This window comes from Phocoena phocoena, chromosome 4 (genome assembly GCF_963924675.1).
Source record: "Phocoena phocoena chromosome 4, mPhoPho1.1, whole genome shotgun sequence".
Classification (NCBI taxonomy): domain Eukaryota; kingdom Metazoa; phylum Chordata; class Mammalia; order Artiodactyla; family Phocoenidae; genus Phocoena; species Phocoena phocoena.
Window position 1 is genome coordinate 37109896 of NC_089222.1, and position 19582 is coordinate 37129477.

Below are 19582 nucleotides of genomic sequence, written 5' to 3' on the forward strand. Positions count from 1 at the left end.
ACCCATTGTTAGCTTAGGAGCCCATATAAAAAGGTGGTGGGTCAGATTTACCTATAGGCTACAGTTTTCAGGACCCCTGATTTATAGGGAAGGTGTAAGGCTTCAGTTTACAACACCCATAAAGTCTTCTACAGGTAATAATTTCCCAAGTGGCATTAAGAGGTAAGGTGGGGGCACCAAGGAGGAGAATGATCTGATGGAGGAATATGCCAGCATCATCATCTTTGCATGCTGGGACCACTGAGTTTTCAGACATCAATCTATCTGAGCAGGAAAAGCAAAAGATTTGCCAATCCTTATCTCTCTTTAGCAATAACAACAGCAGCTACTGTTTATAAAATGCTTAATATGAGCTGGACAGTGTTCAAAGCACTTGTGTATAATCAATTCATTTGATGTCACACAATGACATAGGGCAGACACCATCATTATCATCATCACCATGTTACAGATAAAGAATCTGAAGTAAAAGAGTTTAAGTAAGTCTCCCAAAGTTACACAGTACACGGCAGAGCTGGGGCTGGACCCAGACAGGGCAGCACTGTCTTGCTCCTTAACCACAATACTGTATTGCTTCTGATAGACACGAGTACTTCATCCACCTCCATTCAACATGGCCACACTGCAGAAATAACCTGAATCTCACTTTACACTGGATGGATTTTTTTCATACAACTATTTAGGATTCATTATTCTCATTATTCATTCACAGTTTTTCAGGCCTAATTGAAATGTAATGATAATGAACATATCAGCTCTGTTCCCCTCAATTAATGTTATTAAATTTACATCCAATCAAGGATGTCATTCTGATATTAAGACATTATCTAAACCCCTATCCAATTCTGACAAATCTGTATGAGAATGGTTCTCTGACTCAGTATAACATTCCCTATTTTTGACATCAGCTTCCTCTTCATTATTCATTAATTTCCTGTTTCCTTTTCTTTCCTCACTGACATAAACATCAACTCTTTAATATTTCGTATAAAATTGTTCCTCTGTGTGGTTCTGGGGTACACTCGGTTTCCAGATAGCATATTTTCAGAATATGAAAATCCTCAACTGTCAATCTGATTAATTCAAATATGAAAACTTTCTACTGCCAGTAAACATGGACAAACAAATCATGTTAAAAAAACTATTCACCTAAGCTGGTAAAAATTCAACTAGAGTATTGTAACTTTAGGACATTAAATGTAATCCCCAAGGTAACCACAAAGAAAACAGCTATAGAATTTATATAAATGGGATTTAAATATTTTAATACAAAAAAAAAGAAGACATAATGCAAGAAATAAGAGACCAAGAAAGCTATAAGGCATAAAGAAAACAAATAGCACAATAATGGATATTAATCCTTATCAATAATTATTTTAATGTAAATGAATTAAACTCCCCAATCAAAAGACAGATTGACAGAATAGATAAAAACTCATGACCCTACTATATGCTGTCTACAAGAGACTCACTTGAGATCCAAAAACACAAACAGGTTGAAAATGAAAGAATGGAAAAAGATATTCCATGCAAATCATAACAAAAAGAGAGCTGGGGTGGCTATATTAACATCAAACAATAGACTTTAAATCGAAAAAGGCTGTAAGAGACAAAGAAAGATATTATGTATTAATAGAAGTCTCAATACAGCAGGAAGATATAACAGTTATAGACATTTATGCTTCTAATGACAGATCATCAAAATATATAAGGCAAAAATGGTGAAAACTGAAGGGAGAAATAATTCTACAATAATACTTGGAGACTTCAGTACCTCACTAACAATAGTGGATAGAACAACTAGACAGAACTAAGGAAATAAAGAATTTAAACAACACAATAAACCAACTAGATCTAACAGACACTCTACTCAACAATAACAGCATATACAGTCTTCTCAAGTGCACATGGGACATTTTCAGAATAGACCACATTTGAGGGCAGCAATTAAGTCTCAATAGATTTAAAAAGATAGATAGCAGAAAGAAGGAAATAAGAAAGATGAGAACAGATATGAAGTAGAAAAACAACTGAAAAAAATCAATAAAACCAAAAGTAGTTTTATCAAAAAGATCAGTAAAACTGACAAAACTTTTGTTAGATGGACGAAGAGAAAAAAAGACTCAAAGTACTAAAATCAGAAGTGAAAGTGGGGACATTACTACTGATTCTACAAAAACATAAAGGACTATAAGATACTACTATAAAAAATTATACACCAAAAAATTGAATAACCTAGATGAAATGGACAAATTCCTAGAAATATAAAACCTACCAAGGCTATATCACAAATAGAAAATATGAATAGATCTATAACTAATAAGAAGATTGAATCAGTAATCAAAAATCTCTCAACAAAGAAAATCTCTGGACTTGATGGTCTCACCGGTGAATTCTATCAAATATTTAAAGAACAAATACCAAAATCCTCAAATTTTTCCAAAAAAAATTAAAGTGGAGGGAACACTTCCTAACTCATTCTATGAGGTCACCAAAGGCAGACGAAGACACTACAGGATAACTACAGACCATTATCTCTTATTTACACTGATGCAAAAATCCTCAACAATATATAGTTGATCCTTGAACACCAGGGGTTTGAATTGTGTGGGTCCACTTATATGGGAATTTTTTTTCAATAAATAAGTACTACAGTACTACACAATCTGCAGCTGGTTGAATCCACAGATGCAGAACCTCAGATACAGAGGGCCAACTATAAAGTTATACTCAGATTTTCAACTGCTCAGGAGGTCTGCACCCCAACTCCTGCATTGTTCAAGGGTCAGCTGTACTAGCAATACAATTCAGCAGTATATTAAAAGGATTATACACCACGACCAAGTGAGATTTAGTCCTGGAATACAAGGATGGTTCAACATATAAGAATTAATCAAAGTAATATGCTGCATCAACATAATGAAGAGAAAAACCACAATCATCTCAATTGATGCAGAAAAAGCATCTGACAAAATTCAACACCGTTTCATGATAAAAACACTCAACAAAATAGAAACAGAAGAAAACTACCTCAATATTATAAGAGCAATATATGAAAAAACCACAGCAAATATTATATTCAATAGTTAGAGACTGAAAGCTTTTCCTCTAAGATCAGAAACAAGACAAGGATGCCTGCCTTCACCACTTCTTCTCAGCATAGTACTAGAAGTTCTAGCCAGAGCAACTAGGCAAGAAAAAGAAATAAAGCCATCCAAATCTGAAAGGAAGAAGTATAATTATCTGTTTGCAGATAATATGATCTTACACATAGAAAACCTTAAAAACTTGCAGAAGAGTAGAGCAATACCACACTTCTCACTAATTTCTTTTACTTTGAAAAAGTTATTTTTCATAAAAATACATTAACATGTAATAGTTTATTATAATTTTTAGTGAAATATTTTTGAAATTCTCAGATTTAATGTCTTATATGACAAATATCAATAGATTGAACCCACATAAAAACTCTTTGGGGTCTTCAGTTTTTAAAAATGCAAAAAGGGGGCTTCCCTGGTGGCGCAGTGGTTGAGAACCTGCCTGCCAATGCAGGGGACACGGGTTCGAGCCCTGGTCTGGGAAGATCCCACATGCCGCAGAGCAACTGGGCCCGTGAGCCACAGCTACTGAGCCTGCGCGTCTGGAGCCTGTGCTCCGCAACAAGAGAGGCTGCGATAGTGAGAGGTCCGCGCACCGCGATGAAGAGTGGCCCCCGCTCGCCACAACTAGAGAAAGCCCTCGGACAGAAACGAAGACCCAACGCAGCCAAAAAAAATAAATAAATAAAATTTAAAAATGCAAAAAGGGTCCTGAGATCAAAGTCCAATTATGTTAATTTCTCTTGTCAGAGGTTGGTTTAGGAATGGGCCTGTAATAGCATTTCTGGCCATTGATGAGAGGTAGTCTTTTGTGGAGCTCCTGGGAAGTTTTTCTTTGCTCTTAAAAAAAAATGGGGGGACGTTTATGAGAAGAAACTTTGTTCTTTCTGGGCAGGACTTCTCTGTGTTTAGAGCTGCTGCACTTCTCTTTGACCAAAGGGTAGCCAGCTAGCTAAAGGACCAAGCCAACATGCTGAGAATGGCAGAGCCTAGGTCTCTAATGACATTACCTAGGTCTCTAATGAGCCACTGAATTAACTAACCCTGAAACCGCTCTATCTCAGATCTCTTGTTCATGAGAAAATGAATATTCTTTATTGTTTGAGGCACTGTTAGTATGGTTCTGTGGCTTGCACCAGAAAGCATCCTCAATGATTCAGTATTTGTTTTTTATCAAATGTAAAGGAGTTAGGAACCAAACTAGCAGGAAAAAGCACAGAAAGTTAATTCCTATGTTTATGTTTTGTTCATTTATGAATCCCAGTTGCATTTATCTGCATGCTGTGAATACGGATGAAAACATCATGGCTCATCAGCTTAGATCTTTACACTGTCAACATCCTTTCAGGGGCTGAATATTTCCAGTCTACTCCAACAATGCCCTTGGTGAGGGATTATAGCTAGAGCAGCACAAATTTACCACCACTCTGGGAAAAAATTAGGGTGCACATTCCAAGGAAGGAAGTGGTACTATTTCCTACATGGAGAGGGGGTACATGTATTCTTAAGACCATTCAAAATGTGAGGAAGGGAACCAAAACGGTCAACGAACCTAACACTCTCACTTTACAGATAAGGAAACTGAGCTCAGAAAGGTCATACATGTCACAGATTGTGAAAGTAAATCCAGTCCCCTCAGAAGAACTCTTAACCTCAGTTCACGCAAGCTTAAGTTTCTACATGTTCTATGCATTCATTTACTTGGGGTGGGAGTGAGGAGGGGACAGAAAGGTACTAAGGGTAAAGAAAAAAACAGCAATGGGGGGCTTCCCTGGTGGCACAGTGGTTAAGAATACGCCTGCCAATGCAGGGGACACGGGTTTGAGCCCTGGTCCAGGAAGATCCCACATGCCGCGGAGCAACTGAGCCAGTGCGTCACAACTACGGAGCCTGCGCTCTAGAGCCTGTGAGCCACAACTACTGAAGCCCGCACACCTAGAGTCCGTGCTCTGCAACAAGAGAAGCCACTGCAATGAGAAGCCCACACACCACAACCAAGAATAGCCCCCACTTGCTGCAACTAGAAAAAGCCCGCACGCAGCAACAAAGACACAACACAACCAAAAATAAATAAATAAAAATTAAATTAAATTTAAAAAACAGCAAGGGAAGTGGATTTAAGCCTCAAAATTATGGGAAAAAAATATAGTCTAATCCACACACACACACACACACACACACACTCACACACAGTTTAGAATTAAAGTTCTAGGGAGGATATTGGTCGTGGGTCCTCTGCCTTTTGGCAAGGGAATCTTCATCACTGATGCCGGCCATCAGGTACTTGAGGCCTGTGATCCAGGTGCGGGCCTCCTCAGGGTTGGAGGTGATGAGGTCCAGGGACTCCATGTGGTTGCCATGGTAGATGGTGAAGCAGCAGCTGGGATCAAAGTTCCCCTCAGCCTGTCTGTGGAATATTTCAGACTGCCGACCCTCGGTGACTTTGTAAATGGAGTCAATAAGTACTGTGAGGAAAGAGATACACAGTTATGTGGCAGGTGAAGATACGTAGGCAAAGCAAAATCATCTTAAAATTTAAAAATAAAATTCATTGTCTGTGAATTGTGATATTAAGCCCGAATGTGAAATACAAGCTCTGTCATTTCCTGCTAGTAACCTTCTCCATGTACCATTTTACTCTCCTGGACAGCCAGACAACACCCTCCTGGGTGTTGCGTCAGGGTATTGAAATTTATGATAGGAAGACAGATATGCCCAGCAGGACAAGAAGGTTGGTAGAAAAGGGGTCTATGAATATGTCAAATGTATAGTTTATACGTTTATGCCAGGAAAACATACAAAGACCTAGAGCCAACTTTGACATTTTACAATATGTATAAAACAGCCATTAAAAATTGAAGGGAAAAAAAATTGGGTGGTAACCAAATAGCATAGCTAAATGTGATTGGGATTTATACAGAGAAAGCTATGAGGGTAAAGGCAGAGCGGGGCTTAGAGAGGCGGAGGGGAAAACACAGTGGCAGCCAAGGGAAAGAGACACAAAGATTCAGAAACATGAGGCCGGCTCCACAGATGCTGAACAGGCCATTTACACTGGACTGAAAAGCTCAAGAAGGAGAGTAATGGGAGATAAAGCTGGAAAGAGATAAATCGAGCTGGAGGCTAGATTATGAGGAGCTGAAGTAACAGACCAGAGAATAGCATTATTTAGGTAGTGGAGCAATGCTGCCAGTGTGTGTCACAGAAGCACTTGCAGAGCGGATTACTTTAGACTAAGACAGTATTTTTTGTTTTTTTGCTTGCTTGTTTGGGGGCATGAATAAGAAGGGTTGCAATCTTACTGATTGCCCATATACACCGTCCACGCCTCTGCTCTGCCTTAATGGCACGTTCCCAATTTGTCTTTCTAACTCGTTCTCCACATTACTCACAGGGAAATGAGCCTATGCCCAGCCCCCGGGCAATTTCTAGTGGGCCCAAGCCAGTGGAGTGGCCCCACTTCTATGTCCTATGATTGCTTTAGGTTTGGGAACATAACCCAGTTCTAACCAAGGAGACATGGGCACCCTGCTTTGAGAGAAGGGTGTGGAAAGGGGTTCTTCGCTCTTGAAAAGGAAGCACTGAAGAGAAGGTTCCTTTCTGCATCTTCACCATCCTATCAGTTGTGAAGCCAGGTTGCTGCTGCCTCGATTATGATGTCAACACGCAAGGGACAGAGCCAAGGGCACTCAGGGAAAACAGAACTAGAGACTCAATGTCCCATGCCTGAGGCCGGCCAATCTGAGTTTCTTGTTATGTGAGAGAATAAATTTGTGTATCACGAAAGCCTAATTAGTCGAGGTTGTCTATGAGCTGAAGAGGAAAGCATCTTATCTGATCGGGGCAGAAGAAACTAGCAAAATGGAGCTTGGTTAGGAGACTTTGTAATAGGCCACCGGAAAGGTGAAGAGACCCTAGACAAAGAAGACCCCTGTGAAAACAGGAGGGAGGGAGCAGATGAGAGAGACACTACAGGGGACTCAGCCAGGACTGGGTGCTGAGTGTAGAAGGTCTGGGAGAGAGGCTTTACAGAGGAGACAGATCAACGCTATTTTACTTGATATCACTGAAACAATTTTGTTAATTCATTCATCAGTTAACTGTGCTCAGAGTATGTCAAAACACTTTAAATCCCACTAGATTTATGATGTCCTTTACTTTTCATAGGAAAATAAAAGATGTCAAGTTATAAAACCTCATATCCCAACTACAAAAATATGTCTCCAACACAGGGGAAATATTACCGTTTACAGCATCGTGGATAAGAAAACTTTTTATGGATTTAAATTCCTCCAAAGGATTAACAAAAGTAAAAATGGTCATCACTTATTCTGTCTCTTCACATTCTCTAACAACTGACCCTAAAACTTGCAGAAATATGAAAAGTCTACAGATCTGAAGCTTCAGAGCCCACCCAATAGAACCCATGTGTTACTATGTCAAGCCAAACAGAGAATTCAAAAGTTAGTCTTACTTTTTGCCTTCTCGCTCTTCCTAGAGGGTCTCCATCGGAGGCGGGTCCGGTGCTCATCCAGGTAAAAGAGCCGGACGAGCCCTTTGGTCCCACGCTTCAGTTTGATCATCTGTGTCCCGGACTGCATGACACTCATGCATCTTTCAACTGCAAACAAGATTAGAGTACATTCAGCTCTCACACAATGCAGGTGAGTCCTGGTGTTCAGAAACCTTACTGTCAAATAAAACTTCTGATCACACCCTAAACGTTCAAGATCCAGAAGACAAATTTAGAAGAGGTAATCTGAAGAGACAGCTGTTAAAGAATTGATTCATCGGGCTTAAACCAGTAAAAAGCCTTACTGACAGAAATAAAATGCTACTTCTAGATAAACAATGCATTACTGTTGAACAAAGCATATTTTGCTCTATCTGGCAACATGCCTTTTGGTATAAGATCGATGATAATTTAGTGCTTGAATTTATGTTCATAAAGCAAGCTCTCAGACTTCATGTGAAAACTTGTGAATTTTTATATAACCAGCAGTAAAAACATCTTATGATAATGCTTCAAAATGCAATTAGCAAAAACACGACTGGCAAAATGTTTTAACAATTGTTGAAGTTGTATATGGGTTCACATTATAATTTTATGTATGCTTGAAAACAGCTAAATAAATGTTTTAAAATGTGATGAGGGGCTTCCCTGGTGGTGCAGTGGTTGAGAGTCCGCCTGCCGATGCAGGGGACACGGGTTCGTGCCCCGGTCTGGGAAGATCCCACATGCCGCGGAGCGGCTGGGCCCGTGAGCCATGGCCGCTGAGCCTGCACGTCCGGAGCCTGTGCTCCGCAACGGGAGAGGCCACAACAGTGAGAGGCCCGTGTACCGCAAAAAAAAAAAAAAAAAAAAAAAAAAAAGTGATGAGGAAAAATAATCAAGTTTTCACAATTAAACATAAAATATTTGTTAATGAATTTAGCTGCTAGGATTTTCTAAGTAGAGAAATAACTTGGTGATTGAACTCAGATAAAATCTAAATCACTTATTAGCCAAGTTAATGCTATCATTTAAATTCTCCTCTTTGAGATGAACCTTGATGGAAGTGAGCATTTGTATCTATTGGTGTTGTCTGTTTCCCTTTCTTTGTTAATTGCACCCACTTTTTCTTTGGAAATACTTCTTTCCCATTCCATGTGCCTTTGGTGGCCTGTCAATCACCCCAAGCAAGAAATGGCCACCTGACTTAAGCTGAGAGCAAATCTGACTCCCTTTCAAGGAACATACACCCTGAGTAGAGCACTGAATGAAAACAGAACTGAGTCATTTCAAAGTACAAGATTTAAGAGACACTCCTGGTTGGCCTCCCCAAGATGTTACAGTTGTCACAGTTACTCTTCCTGAAACTGGCAAATTATTCCATTTTCCCCTTCGTTCTCCAAGTTATACAACACTCTTCCAAACGCCCTTTTCTCATTGCCTCAGCCAGAAACAGCTTCTGTTTCACCGACTAATATACATAGGCACAGATGCAACCATTAAAGCACTAGGAACAACTGGCTCTGAGTACCTACCTGATCAAGCAGCCTACCGTTAGATAAAAGAAACGCAGCAAGTCAACTCCAACAATGTTAGACTTCGGCTTCTTTGGCTAACTTGTTTTTACTAGGAAAAAACCTGATCCCAAAGCTTAACATTGTATGCACAGAGTACTCAAGGTAACTTCAACATAATCAACTTCCACTATTTCCTCCATGCAGAGCCTTTCCTTCTCCCAAAGAAATCAAGGAAGAACTGCATAAAATCAAGCATGGTTTTGGGATTTGATTCTGCAAGAAAGGTGAAGTGTAGGTTGCTCTTACCCATTTCATATGACATACCAAATATACAAGTAATAAAATACTGCTTAAGAAAAAAAACACGCAAACTTAAAATGTTTACTTTGAAGACCAGAGCAAAATTTGAGATTTGGTTTCATACACATTAGTAAATTTACCTACCACTGAGCACCATTCATTTAGGTAATGAAAGCCACAGATTTGAATTCTTGACAGTCACCCTGACCATCTCACACCAGTAATTAGAGGGAGACCAGAAGACAGCCAGTGTATCAAGATAAAATCAACAAGTCTAACCTCGCAAGCCAAAACTCCCAGAAAAATCTATTAGAACTTCTTTGGCCACTGACCTTAGGTCACATCAGTAAGCAGATAATCACAGTCACCCCCTGCACCATGCACATGGCTATATAATGAGGTGAAGCAGAGAACAAGGAGACTTTGACTTAAAGAGGTTAAATTTCAAGAGCATGACAAAAACAGAAAGATAGGTCAACAGAACAGGATAGAAAGCCCAGAGATAAACCCACGCACATATGGTCACCTTATCTTTGATAAAGAAGGCAGGAATGTACAATAGAGAAAGGACAGCCTCTTCAATAAGTGGTGCTGGGAAAACTGGACAGCTACATGTAAAAGTATGAGATTAGATCACCCCCTAACACCATACACAAAAATAAGCTCAAAATGGATTAAAGACCTAAATGTAAGGCCAGAAACCATCAAACTCTTAGAGGAAAACATAGAACAGTCTATGACATAAATCACAGCAAGATCCTTTTTGACCCAAATCCTAGAGAAAGGGAAATAAAAACAAAAATAAACAAATGGGACCTAATGAAACTTCAAAGCTTTTGCACAGCAAAGGAAACCATAAACAAGACCAAAAGACAACCCTCAGAATGGGAGAAAATATTTGCAAATGAAGCAACTGACAAAGGATTAATCTCCAAAATTTACAAGCAGCTCATGCAGCTCAATAACAAAAAAACAAACAACCCCATCCAAAAATGGGCAGAAGACCTAAATAGACATTTCTCCAAAGAAGATATACAGACTGCCAACAAACACATGAAAGAATGCTCAACATCATTAATCATTAGAGAAATGCAAATCAAAACTACAATGAGATATCATCTCACACCAGTCAGAATGGCCATCATCAAAAAATCTAGAAACAATAAATGCTGGAGAGGGTGTGGAGAAAAGGGGACACTCTTGCACTGTTGGTGGGAATGTATATTGATACAGCCACTATGGAGAACAGTATGGAGGTTCCTTAAAAAACTACAAATAGAACTACCATATGACCCAGTAATCCCACTATTGGGCATATACCCTCAGAAAACCATAATTCAAAAAGAGTCATGTAACAAAATGTTCATTGCAGCTCTATTTACAGTAGCCCAGAGATGGAAACAACCTAAGTGTCCATCATCGGATGAATGGATAAAGAAGATGTGGCACATATATACAATGGAATATTACTCAGCCATAAAAAGAAACGAAATTGAGCTATTTGTAATGAGGTGGATAGACCTAGAGTCTGTCATACAGAGTGAAGTAAGTCAGAGAAAGACAAATACTGTATGCTAACACATATATATGGAATTTAAGAAAAACAAAATGTCATGAAGAACCTAGGGGTAAGACAGGAATAAAGACACAGACCTACTGGAGAACAGACTTGAGGATATGGGGAGGGGGAAGGGTGAGCTGTGACAAAGCGAGAGAGAGAGAGGCGTGGACATATATACACTACCAGACGTAAGGTAGATAGCTAGTGGGAAGCAGCCGCATAGCACAGGGATATCAGCTCGGTGCTTTGTGACCGCCTAGAGGGGTGGGATAGGGAGGGTGGGAGGGAGGGAGACGCAAGAGGGAAGAGATATGGGAACATATGTATATGTATAACTGATTCACTTTGTTATACAGCAGAAACTAACATACCATTGTAAAGCAATTATACTCCAATAAAGATGTTAAAAAAATATTTCAAGAGCATGAAACCTTTAAAAAGTTAACTTATAAATGGTAGTTTAGAGCTATGATTCAGAACAGTGTTTGGATTTAGACAGCCTGGGAAAGAACTCCATATCTGCCACTTATTAGCTGTAGGAGGTTAGGCACATTATTTAATCCCTCTGTGCCTCTATGTCTTTGTGTATAAAATGGCAATAATGTTACCCCTTGAAATGTTGTTGAAGACTGAATGAGTTAATTCATGTAAGGTACTGAAAATGATGCCTGGAACAATATAAACACTATAAATGGTAGCTATTATTACAGTTTTATTACTGATATTTTAAAAAATAAATGCCAAGACAAAAATACATGAGAGTCCATAGTAAAAAGAGAATACAGTGTGCCGGGATGGGGTTGAGTGTAGTAATAAAACAGTGTCAGTGGAGGCTTGGGGACAGGAAAGAGCAGGGGTATGATCAGAGGATAGGAAAAGATGGTCCTCTGTCTACGGTGACCTAAAAGGGGATTAACAGGATATTTGATTCTTTGGGCCAGATAAGACTAGGTGTCGGGGGTTAGGAATGCTGGCCTAAGATTGAAATCCAACAGCAATAAGAGAGAGACTCACTCGATATTTCTGAGCAAAGGAGTCGTGGGATAAAAAAACATAATTCAGGAAGATGTCTGTTTGGGAAGAGAGAATAAAATGAACTGTTTATACCAGAACAGAAAATTGAATTAACTGTACCATCAGAGATCTAAAGCAAAGACTACAGACCTATAGAAAGGACCCCCTATATATCTGGCATGGTGCCCTCTATTTTATTCACACTGCCCCTTCTTTCCCTTTACTTTTCACAGTCCCATTTCTTTTCCCTGAAATGGAACTGCTATGGCTACAATATTCTCAGCATTTTAACAGGAAAAGCACAGTGATATAAAAGTTTAACCACTTGCTTGAGCTAATAAATACCGCCTATCACTTAGCATCAGTCCAAAGAAACCCAAACATTTTAGAAAGTGGAATCCAACCCCTTAAAGAGGGAGCGTGTCTGAATAATACATTAAATATTCGCTAGCTTCACATTTATCCCACCAACTCATCCATGGGCTAAAACTCCAGCATTACCCGTTGCCATGAACAAGTACATATGATCAAAATACACTTGGCAGAGCTAGGGTATGAAACAATGTGCTGCTTAAAGTGTTTATGTAGTCGCTTTATGCTTTCTCCATGATGTTCCCTGTCACACAAAAAAAGCCACATAGTCAGTCACCTTGAAAAAACCAAGTCTAGTGAAGTCCTGAAAGTCATCTAACCCCATTTCTCCCTTCCTCAAACGAGACAGTCCATTGGAGCTGTACAGCTAACCAGAGAAGGAGAAACCTCCTTCTTTCTAACTCATTCCCACTGGGTAATAATCACCCATGTTAGAGACAAAATATTCTTCCAGTGTCAGCTTAACTACTTAAGGGCCAGCATAATCTCTTCATGTTCTACCTTCAGTTGAGATAGGTAACAGTACCCACTATAAAAGTCATTCACCAGCCATGCCAGATCAGTAGATCCCATAAAATAGGGTGAGAAACAAGGAGACAAAGGCAAAATTCCAGGAGCAGGAAAACAAAGGAAGAGTGCCAGAGGCTTAGGATGATGTAACCTCATCACACACATTTCCATTGCTGCAAGGTATCTGGGGAAAGTCTGCAAAGGCAGGTTACAGATTCAGGCAGCTACAAACTATGTCTCTGATATCACATTCTCCCTGTGGTAGCCTTAATATTTTTAGAAAAGAAGTTTATTTGGATACAATGCAGCAATGTTCAAGAATATTAAGGGAGAAACGCCCATGAGTCCATTACACGCAAACATAACATGTTTTTGTCTATTGTGCTCCAGGCCTCAATATGAATACATAGCTGACATATTTGTTGCAATCATGATATTTCAGCCATTTGGCACCCTGCTTTTTTTTCATTTGTATTGTAAACAGCTTTCCATGTTTTTACAGACTCTTAATAATTATTATTTTAATTGCTGCATAACAGAATAGTATAAATATTTAAAGAGCAAAACAGATGAGTAGAGGACTACATTTCTAACTTTACTACATAATTAGTTTTAAAACTCTCAGTCTCATCTGTAAAATAAAAGGCATAACAAGTGGTCTATAAGGTCCTTTAGAATTCATCTCTTTAAAGCGATTAAATCAATCATTTCTGCCACAGTTAGTTTAAAATAAGTAAATTTCCTTAGGGTTTATCAGTTCACTAAGTCCCTCAAGCAGAAAATGCTGTTAAAAAATACATTTCCTATTTGAAGCATTGTAGTAGAAAGTATCATTTGGGGGGAGAGATGTCTAACATTGCCACTAAGTCTATATGGCATCCAAGTGGGTTCAAGTCTTTAAGCCAAGGTCGAATCAGAGAAAATCACATTCTGTTAGGAATGCCATACATGCCACCTGATGACAGCTTTGAGATATAACTTACATACATTAAAATTCAAATGTTTTAAATGTACAGTTCCATGGCTTTGGCATATTTAGAGTTGTGTGATGATCTAATTTTATTTTACTTTTTTTTTTAAATTTTTTTTGGGCGCGTTGGGTCTTTGTTGCTGCACGTGGGCTTTCTCTGGTTGTGGTGCGCAGGCTTCTCATTGTGGTAGCTTCTATTGTTGCTGAGCACGGGCTCTAGGCGTGCAGGCTTCAGTAGTTGCAACACACGGGCTTAGTAGCACGTGGTGCCCTAGAACACATGAGCTTTAGTAGTTGCGGCATGTGTGCTCAGTAGTTGTGGCTCGTGGCTTTAGAGCACAGGCTCAGTAGTTGTGACGCACGGGCTTAGTTGTTCCACAGCATGTGGGATCTTCCCGGACCAGGGATTGAACTCATGTCCCCTGAATTGGCAAGCAGATTCTTAACCACTGTGCCACCAGGGAAGTCCCTGATGATCTAATTTTAGAAAATTTCCATCACCCCAAGAAGAAACCTCATGCCCATTTGCAGTCACTTCCCATTTTCACTCACAGTCCTAGACAACCACCAACCTACTTTCTGTCTCTACAGATGGGTCTTTTGCAGATATTTCATGTAAATGAAAATCATACAATATGCAGCCTTTTGTGTCTGGCTTCTTTCACTCAGCATAATGTTTCTGAAGTTCCTATGATGATTGTGTTCATTTGCTTTGTCTTCTCTTTCGCCTTCTTCCCTGACATCACACGAAACTCTTCCACTGTCACTTAGGGTAAAAATGATGCAGAATGGGAGACTGGCTGAATAAAATAATATACACATAACACAAGGCAGTACTATGCAACTATAAAAAATAATAAGATCTCTATGAACTGATACAGGGTTTCCAGGAGATAATAGTAAGTGAAAAAGGCAAAGCGTTAAGTAAGCATATATACATTTATAGTATGCTACTTCTTGTGTAATAAAAAAGGATGGGAATTTTTTAATATACAAATATTGTTTATCATCACAAAAAGAAATGTAAGAAGGATAGCCCAGAAAACAGTGAAGCTGGTTACCTATAAGGGTTGGAGAGAATTGAGTGAAGAGGGTAAGGAAGGGACTGATATCGCTCGTAGGATCTTACATGTTCAAAGTTAAAATTGAATCAGTGAGAATGAGAGGAGTGGAAACAAACACAAAAAGTAAACAAATTCATATACACATAGACACGAGTATTTGTGTATTTGTACGCTTGTGTGTACATATACACAAGCATACAGATCTTCTATTTCCTAGATCTGTTCTCTAAAAGGCCAAGAAGCAAAATCCCCTCTAATAGTAATGAGCACACCTGGTGCCCTGCTCATTCTCTGCTCTAAAGGTCACCTTGAGACCGTTTCTCACATACAGCCTCATGGCCATGCCTGTGCTGAGACCATACAAAAATATCACTTGCACTCTCTTGTAAACACATCTATTCTGGGACACTGATCAACAAAAACTGTGCGGAGTGGGCAAAAATAAAGTCCAGATCCTCTGCAAGAGAATCTTTTCAGCCAAAAGGTGCATGAAAAATGTGAATTGATTTCTTGCCAGCTTCCACAGATCAGAGTAAATCTGTGTGGCTGAAAGGGATTAGTTTCTGAAAACAATTTCATTTCTATATGGAAACGGTACCAAACAATGCAGGTAATGTTTCTGTCAAAGGAAGGAAAGGGAGATTTCCTAAAATCATCAGAGCAGAAGTAAAGGGTATGCTCAGGTCTCAGCATAGACCAAAAACATATTTTGGTACCTGGTACATAGTGAATCCTGAGACACCTTGTTGATGGGCTGGATGACAGAGTCAGTCCAGATTTAGGGACAGAAGGAGGGGTAGCAAAAAGAGCTCTGGTTTGGGTTCTGTCACTAGCTGTGTGGACTTCAGAAGGTCACTGAGTATTGCTGATTATCCTACTTCCCTCAACCTAAAAATATATTTTTCTCTAAGTTCTGTGATCTGGCTGATCTGGCTTTCACAAATATTATTTTACCTTTCAACAAGCTGAAAGCCTAGTTCAATCCAAAAGCCTATTAGAATAACTTTAAAGGAAAAAAAAAAAGCTGATTAACATCTGGATCTCTTACTACAGACGTGAATTTTCAAAATGATCTTTATATAAAATATAACTGCTCTCACAGGGAATGGCTTCCACTTGAAATGCTCTTTCATGCCAGTAATAAGGCCTTCAAGTCAAATAATATCAGCTTATAAGTGTGCTTACAAACAGCCGTGGAGAGCTCCACTCTTATTAAGTCATGATTCTTCCCAGTGAAGAGCAAACAATGTGAAGTTCATTGATTTTTTTTTTCATTGCCTAAATCACTCCTGTGTAGAAGATAAGATTATTTGAAAGGCTTTTAGAAATTAATTGATTAGCAGTAACATTCTAGAACTTGTTTGCAAACTCTGTATACACATAATCACTATGTTTGCAAAGTTGATAAATACATATGGGAGGATTTAGGTCAAAGAAAGGGTGAAATGAATTAATCAGTAATTTTTTTAATGTCAGAACCTTTTTTCTATTTTATTACAGCCTTTCACATGATACTTTCTTTTTTAACAAGACCTGTTTTATATTCAACAATTGTTTCTGGTCCATAATTGTTAGCCCTGGGGAACAATTGAAATACAAACAAGAATTCATAACAAGATCATTTTGTTGGTTTTATTTTAATGTTATCCCATGGGGAAGGGCTACATGAATTAATTTTAAAATTCTAAATTTAGTTCCATCTACTATGTAAAGAGTTTTCTAAGTCAACATAAGAAATGACAATGTTGTCACCATTCAACAATATGGTTTGTATATATATATGTATATGTATGTATGTATATATATATATATATATATATACACAGACTATAGATCCTGTTCTGTCATTTATTTAATGATATGACATTGTACTGAATACTTGGGAGCAAAATTCCCAAGCCACAGTAAATACCGAACTGTATTTATAAAGACCATTGCCATCCAGCAAGGCTCTTTCATGGTTCTTCACCCTGGCTGCACATTAAAATCACTTGGGCACTTCCTTAAAAGTGTTGATCACAAAGACCCACCACATACCAATTAAATCAGCATCTCTCAGGGTACAACTGGACTGGGCATCTATTTTGTTTGTTGATTTGTTTAGTCCTCCCAGGGATTCTACTTGATATCCAGAGTGAAGACTACTGACATATATTATGTGACTTATTCCTCTTAATATCTCCGTGTAGTAGGTAGAGATAATTAATTGCCTCTCATTATAGAGTCAGAGAAATGAAGAACCTGTCTGAGGTCATAAAGCTAGGAAATGGCAGAGCCAGGTTTGAAATCAGGTGCCCTGAGCCCTGGAGCAACTCTCATTCTTTTCCATGATGTGGACTGCCTACCTTCAAGTCCTGTCTAGGCTGCTAACTGGCTCATCATTGATAAGTCTTTCCAACAGCTTTGCCTCCGATTTTCTCATCTATAAAAACAAGGAATCTGTTTGCTGGTTCCTTAGACCCTTTCTAGCAAATACTAAAAATCTATAATATACCAGGTCTAGCTTTGTAAACTTGATCACAGTGATACTACAACTTCGTGGGAATGACAGCTCTAGTAAGTAGTATGTAAAAATAACAATAAAATAGGAGTGGGATGCAAAAAAAATAGGGACAATAAGGGATGGGGGTGGGGAATGTGGCATGGATCAGGTGAACTCCAGAGAAGACAGAGTTTGAGCCTGACCCCTGATGAAAATAATAAGAGCACTTGGTGCATTTTTTACTTTGTTCTTGTTCTAGGTCTGTGCACATTTTTTCTTCCCGCTTAGAGTATGCAAACAGTAGCTGTGATTACTTTGAATGAATGATAAATACTCTGTTTACCACAGTAAAAATTAGACCTTGACATTTCTTTTTAGTAACTAGAAAGCCAGTTTCATTTATTGCTTACTCCTCAACTTAGTTGTTTCCTTGGTGACACTGGACAAGGGGACTTAGTGAGGCTTAACCTTCCCTAAAACCAGTAAAATATTTTCCCTTAGTTCTACAAAAACTGCCATGTCAAAGCACAAAAGCATCTCTACTGCGCATATTAAAAAGAATAAAAAGTTTACTATACCATGTATTAACTTCAAAATGCTAGCTTGTTGTTTGACTGATGGTTAGGTCAAAATGGAAGGGTACACAGCTGTTAGGAGACAGAAGTCAACTGTGATCCTTGGACAAATCCAACTTCTCTTAAGGCAGCAACTGGTCCCCAAGCTTGGCTTTCTTTGAGATAACAGACTCCCAGACCATGTCTCCAGAAATCCTTGTTCCTTGAGAATCTGTATTTTAAAAGCTCTTGCAGGTAATTCTGAGGCCCATTTAAGTTTGGAAAACAGTTCCAGGCACCATTACTGCTCACCATACCTGTTTAGCATGTGGTTATTGGGAGCCAATCAGCTTCCCAGGTACAGCACTTAATTCAGAGTCACTTAAATGTAAGAAGCAAAGGCTTACTAGCTCAGTTGTATATTAGGATGTTAGCACAAAGTCTCATCCCCTACTGAAAAAATATGAAATATCCCAGTTAAAGCAAGTGTTAAAAGATATGAAAATTCTGATTTTCAAATAATCGTTATTGATTATGTCTCTATAACTTCTTGTCCCCTTGGGAGCTGCTCAGCACCTCACAATTTCAGATCTACTCTAACTTGTAATTAGCTGCTAAGTAGGGCAGAGGTGCTTTCTTAGTTCGGAGCCTTATGACCAGTCCGCATTTTATCTGATCTCACCTATACCCCAACCAGAGACACTTCTTTGAAAAGCAAGATACCTCGACAGGAAACTTACACAGTGGGCTACACACACTAACACAGAATAAGTGTCTGTTGAGGTTGTTAGTGTCTCATTTATTTCTTTTCTTTCTTTTTTTTTTTTTTTTGCGGTACGCGGGCCTCTCACTGTTGTGGCCTCTCCCGTTGCGGAGCACAGGCTCCGGACGCGCAGGCTCAGCAGCCATGGCTCACGGGCCCAGCCGCTCCGCGGCCTGTGGGATCTTCCCGGACCGGGGCACGAACCCGTGTCCCCTGCATCGGCAGGCGGACTCTCAACTACTGCGCCACCAGGGAAGCCCTCATTTATTTCTTAAAGTCACTGTACACACTTTCCACTTACCTCCTGTTTTATTTTAATTGCGTTTTAAAAGAATGTCTATTTTGTACTCTAACAAATTCATAAACCCCCAGCAGTTCCCAGTTCTTACACTTAAGCCTCTATATCCCTCAGCAACCACTGGTTTGCAGAGTCAATCCTTTTTTGCCAAAAACAGCAACAACAACAACAAAGTCAAGAAAGTTTAACTGATTTCATGCAAACTGTCCTAATTTTGTCCACAGAAGTCCTACTTCTGTGTGCCTGTAAGGCTTTCTGTCTGTGAGTCAAAGAACAGAGAATGGAGAAAGAGATCACATTTTCTCTAGAAAACAAAGAGCTTCCCTACCCCCAAGTCTCTTTATTTTCAGGCCAATGGTCTCCCAAGGGCTGAAGGAGTCAGAGACCACCTGCTAAGCTGAAGCAGGCCTGGCACCTTCCAGCCACAGCCAGTTGGAAACCAAGTTGTATAGCATTTAAAGCAGGGACCTTATTTCTGCAGCAGGTGGTTTTGTGCTGCGGGGTGAGAAAAAAAAATCCATGATTAAAAAATTAAAAAAAAAAAGGTCTCCCTGTGGTAAGGAAAATGCTTCGGCATATCCCCTCAG

General features: G+C 39.2%; 1 protein-coding gene across 2 annotated transcripts in view; it reads right to left on the reverse strand.

Annotated features, from left to right (window-relative positions):
• PLCH1 (phospholipase C eta 1) overlaps positions 1 to 19582 on the reverse strand; it is a 216800-nt gene that overhangs the window by 103039 nt on the left and 94179 nt on the right. For both annotated transcript variants that reach the window (XM_065876179.1, XM_065876178.1), the window contains exons 2-3: positions 7573 to 7719; positions 5321 to 5563 (exon numbers count right to left, since the gene is read on the reverse strand). In XM_065876179.1, coding sequence (XP_065732251.1) covers positions 5321 to 5563; positions 7573 to 7719 — 390 coding nt within the window. The remainder of the gene's footprint in view (positions 1 to 5320; positions 5564 to 7572; positions 7720 to 19582) is intronic.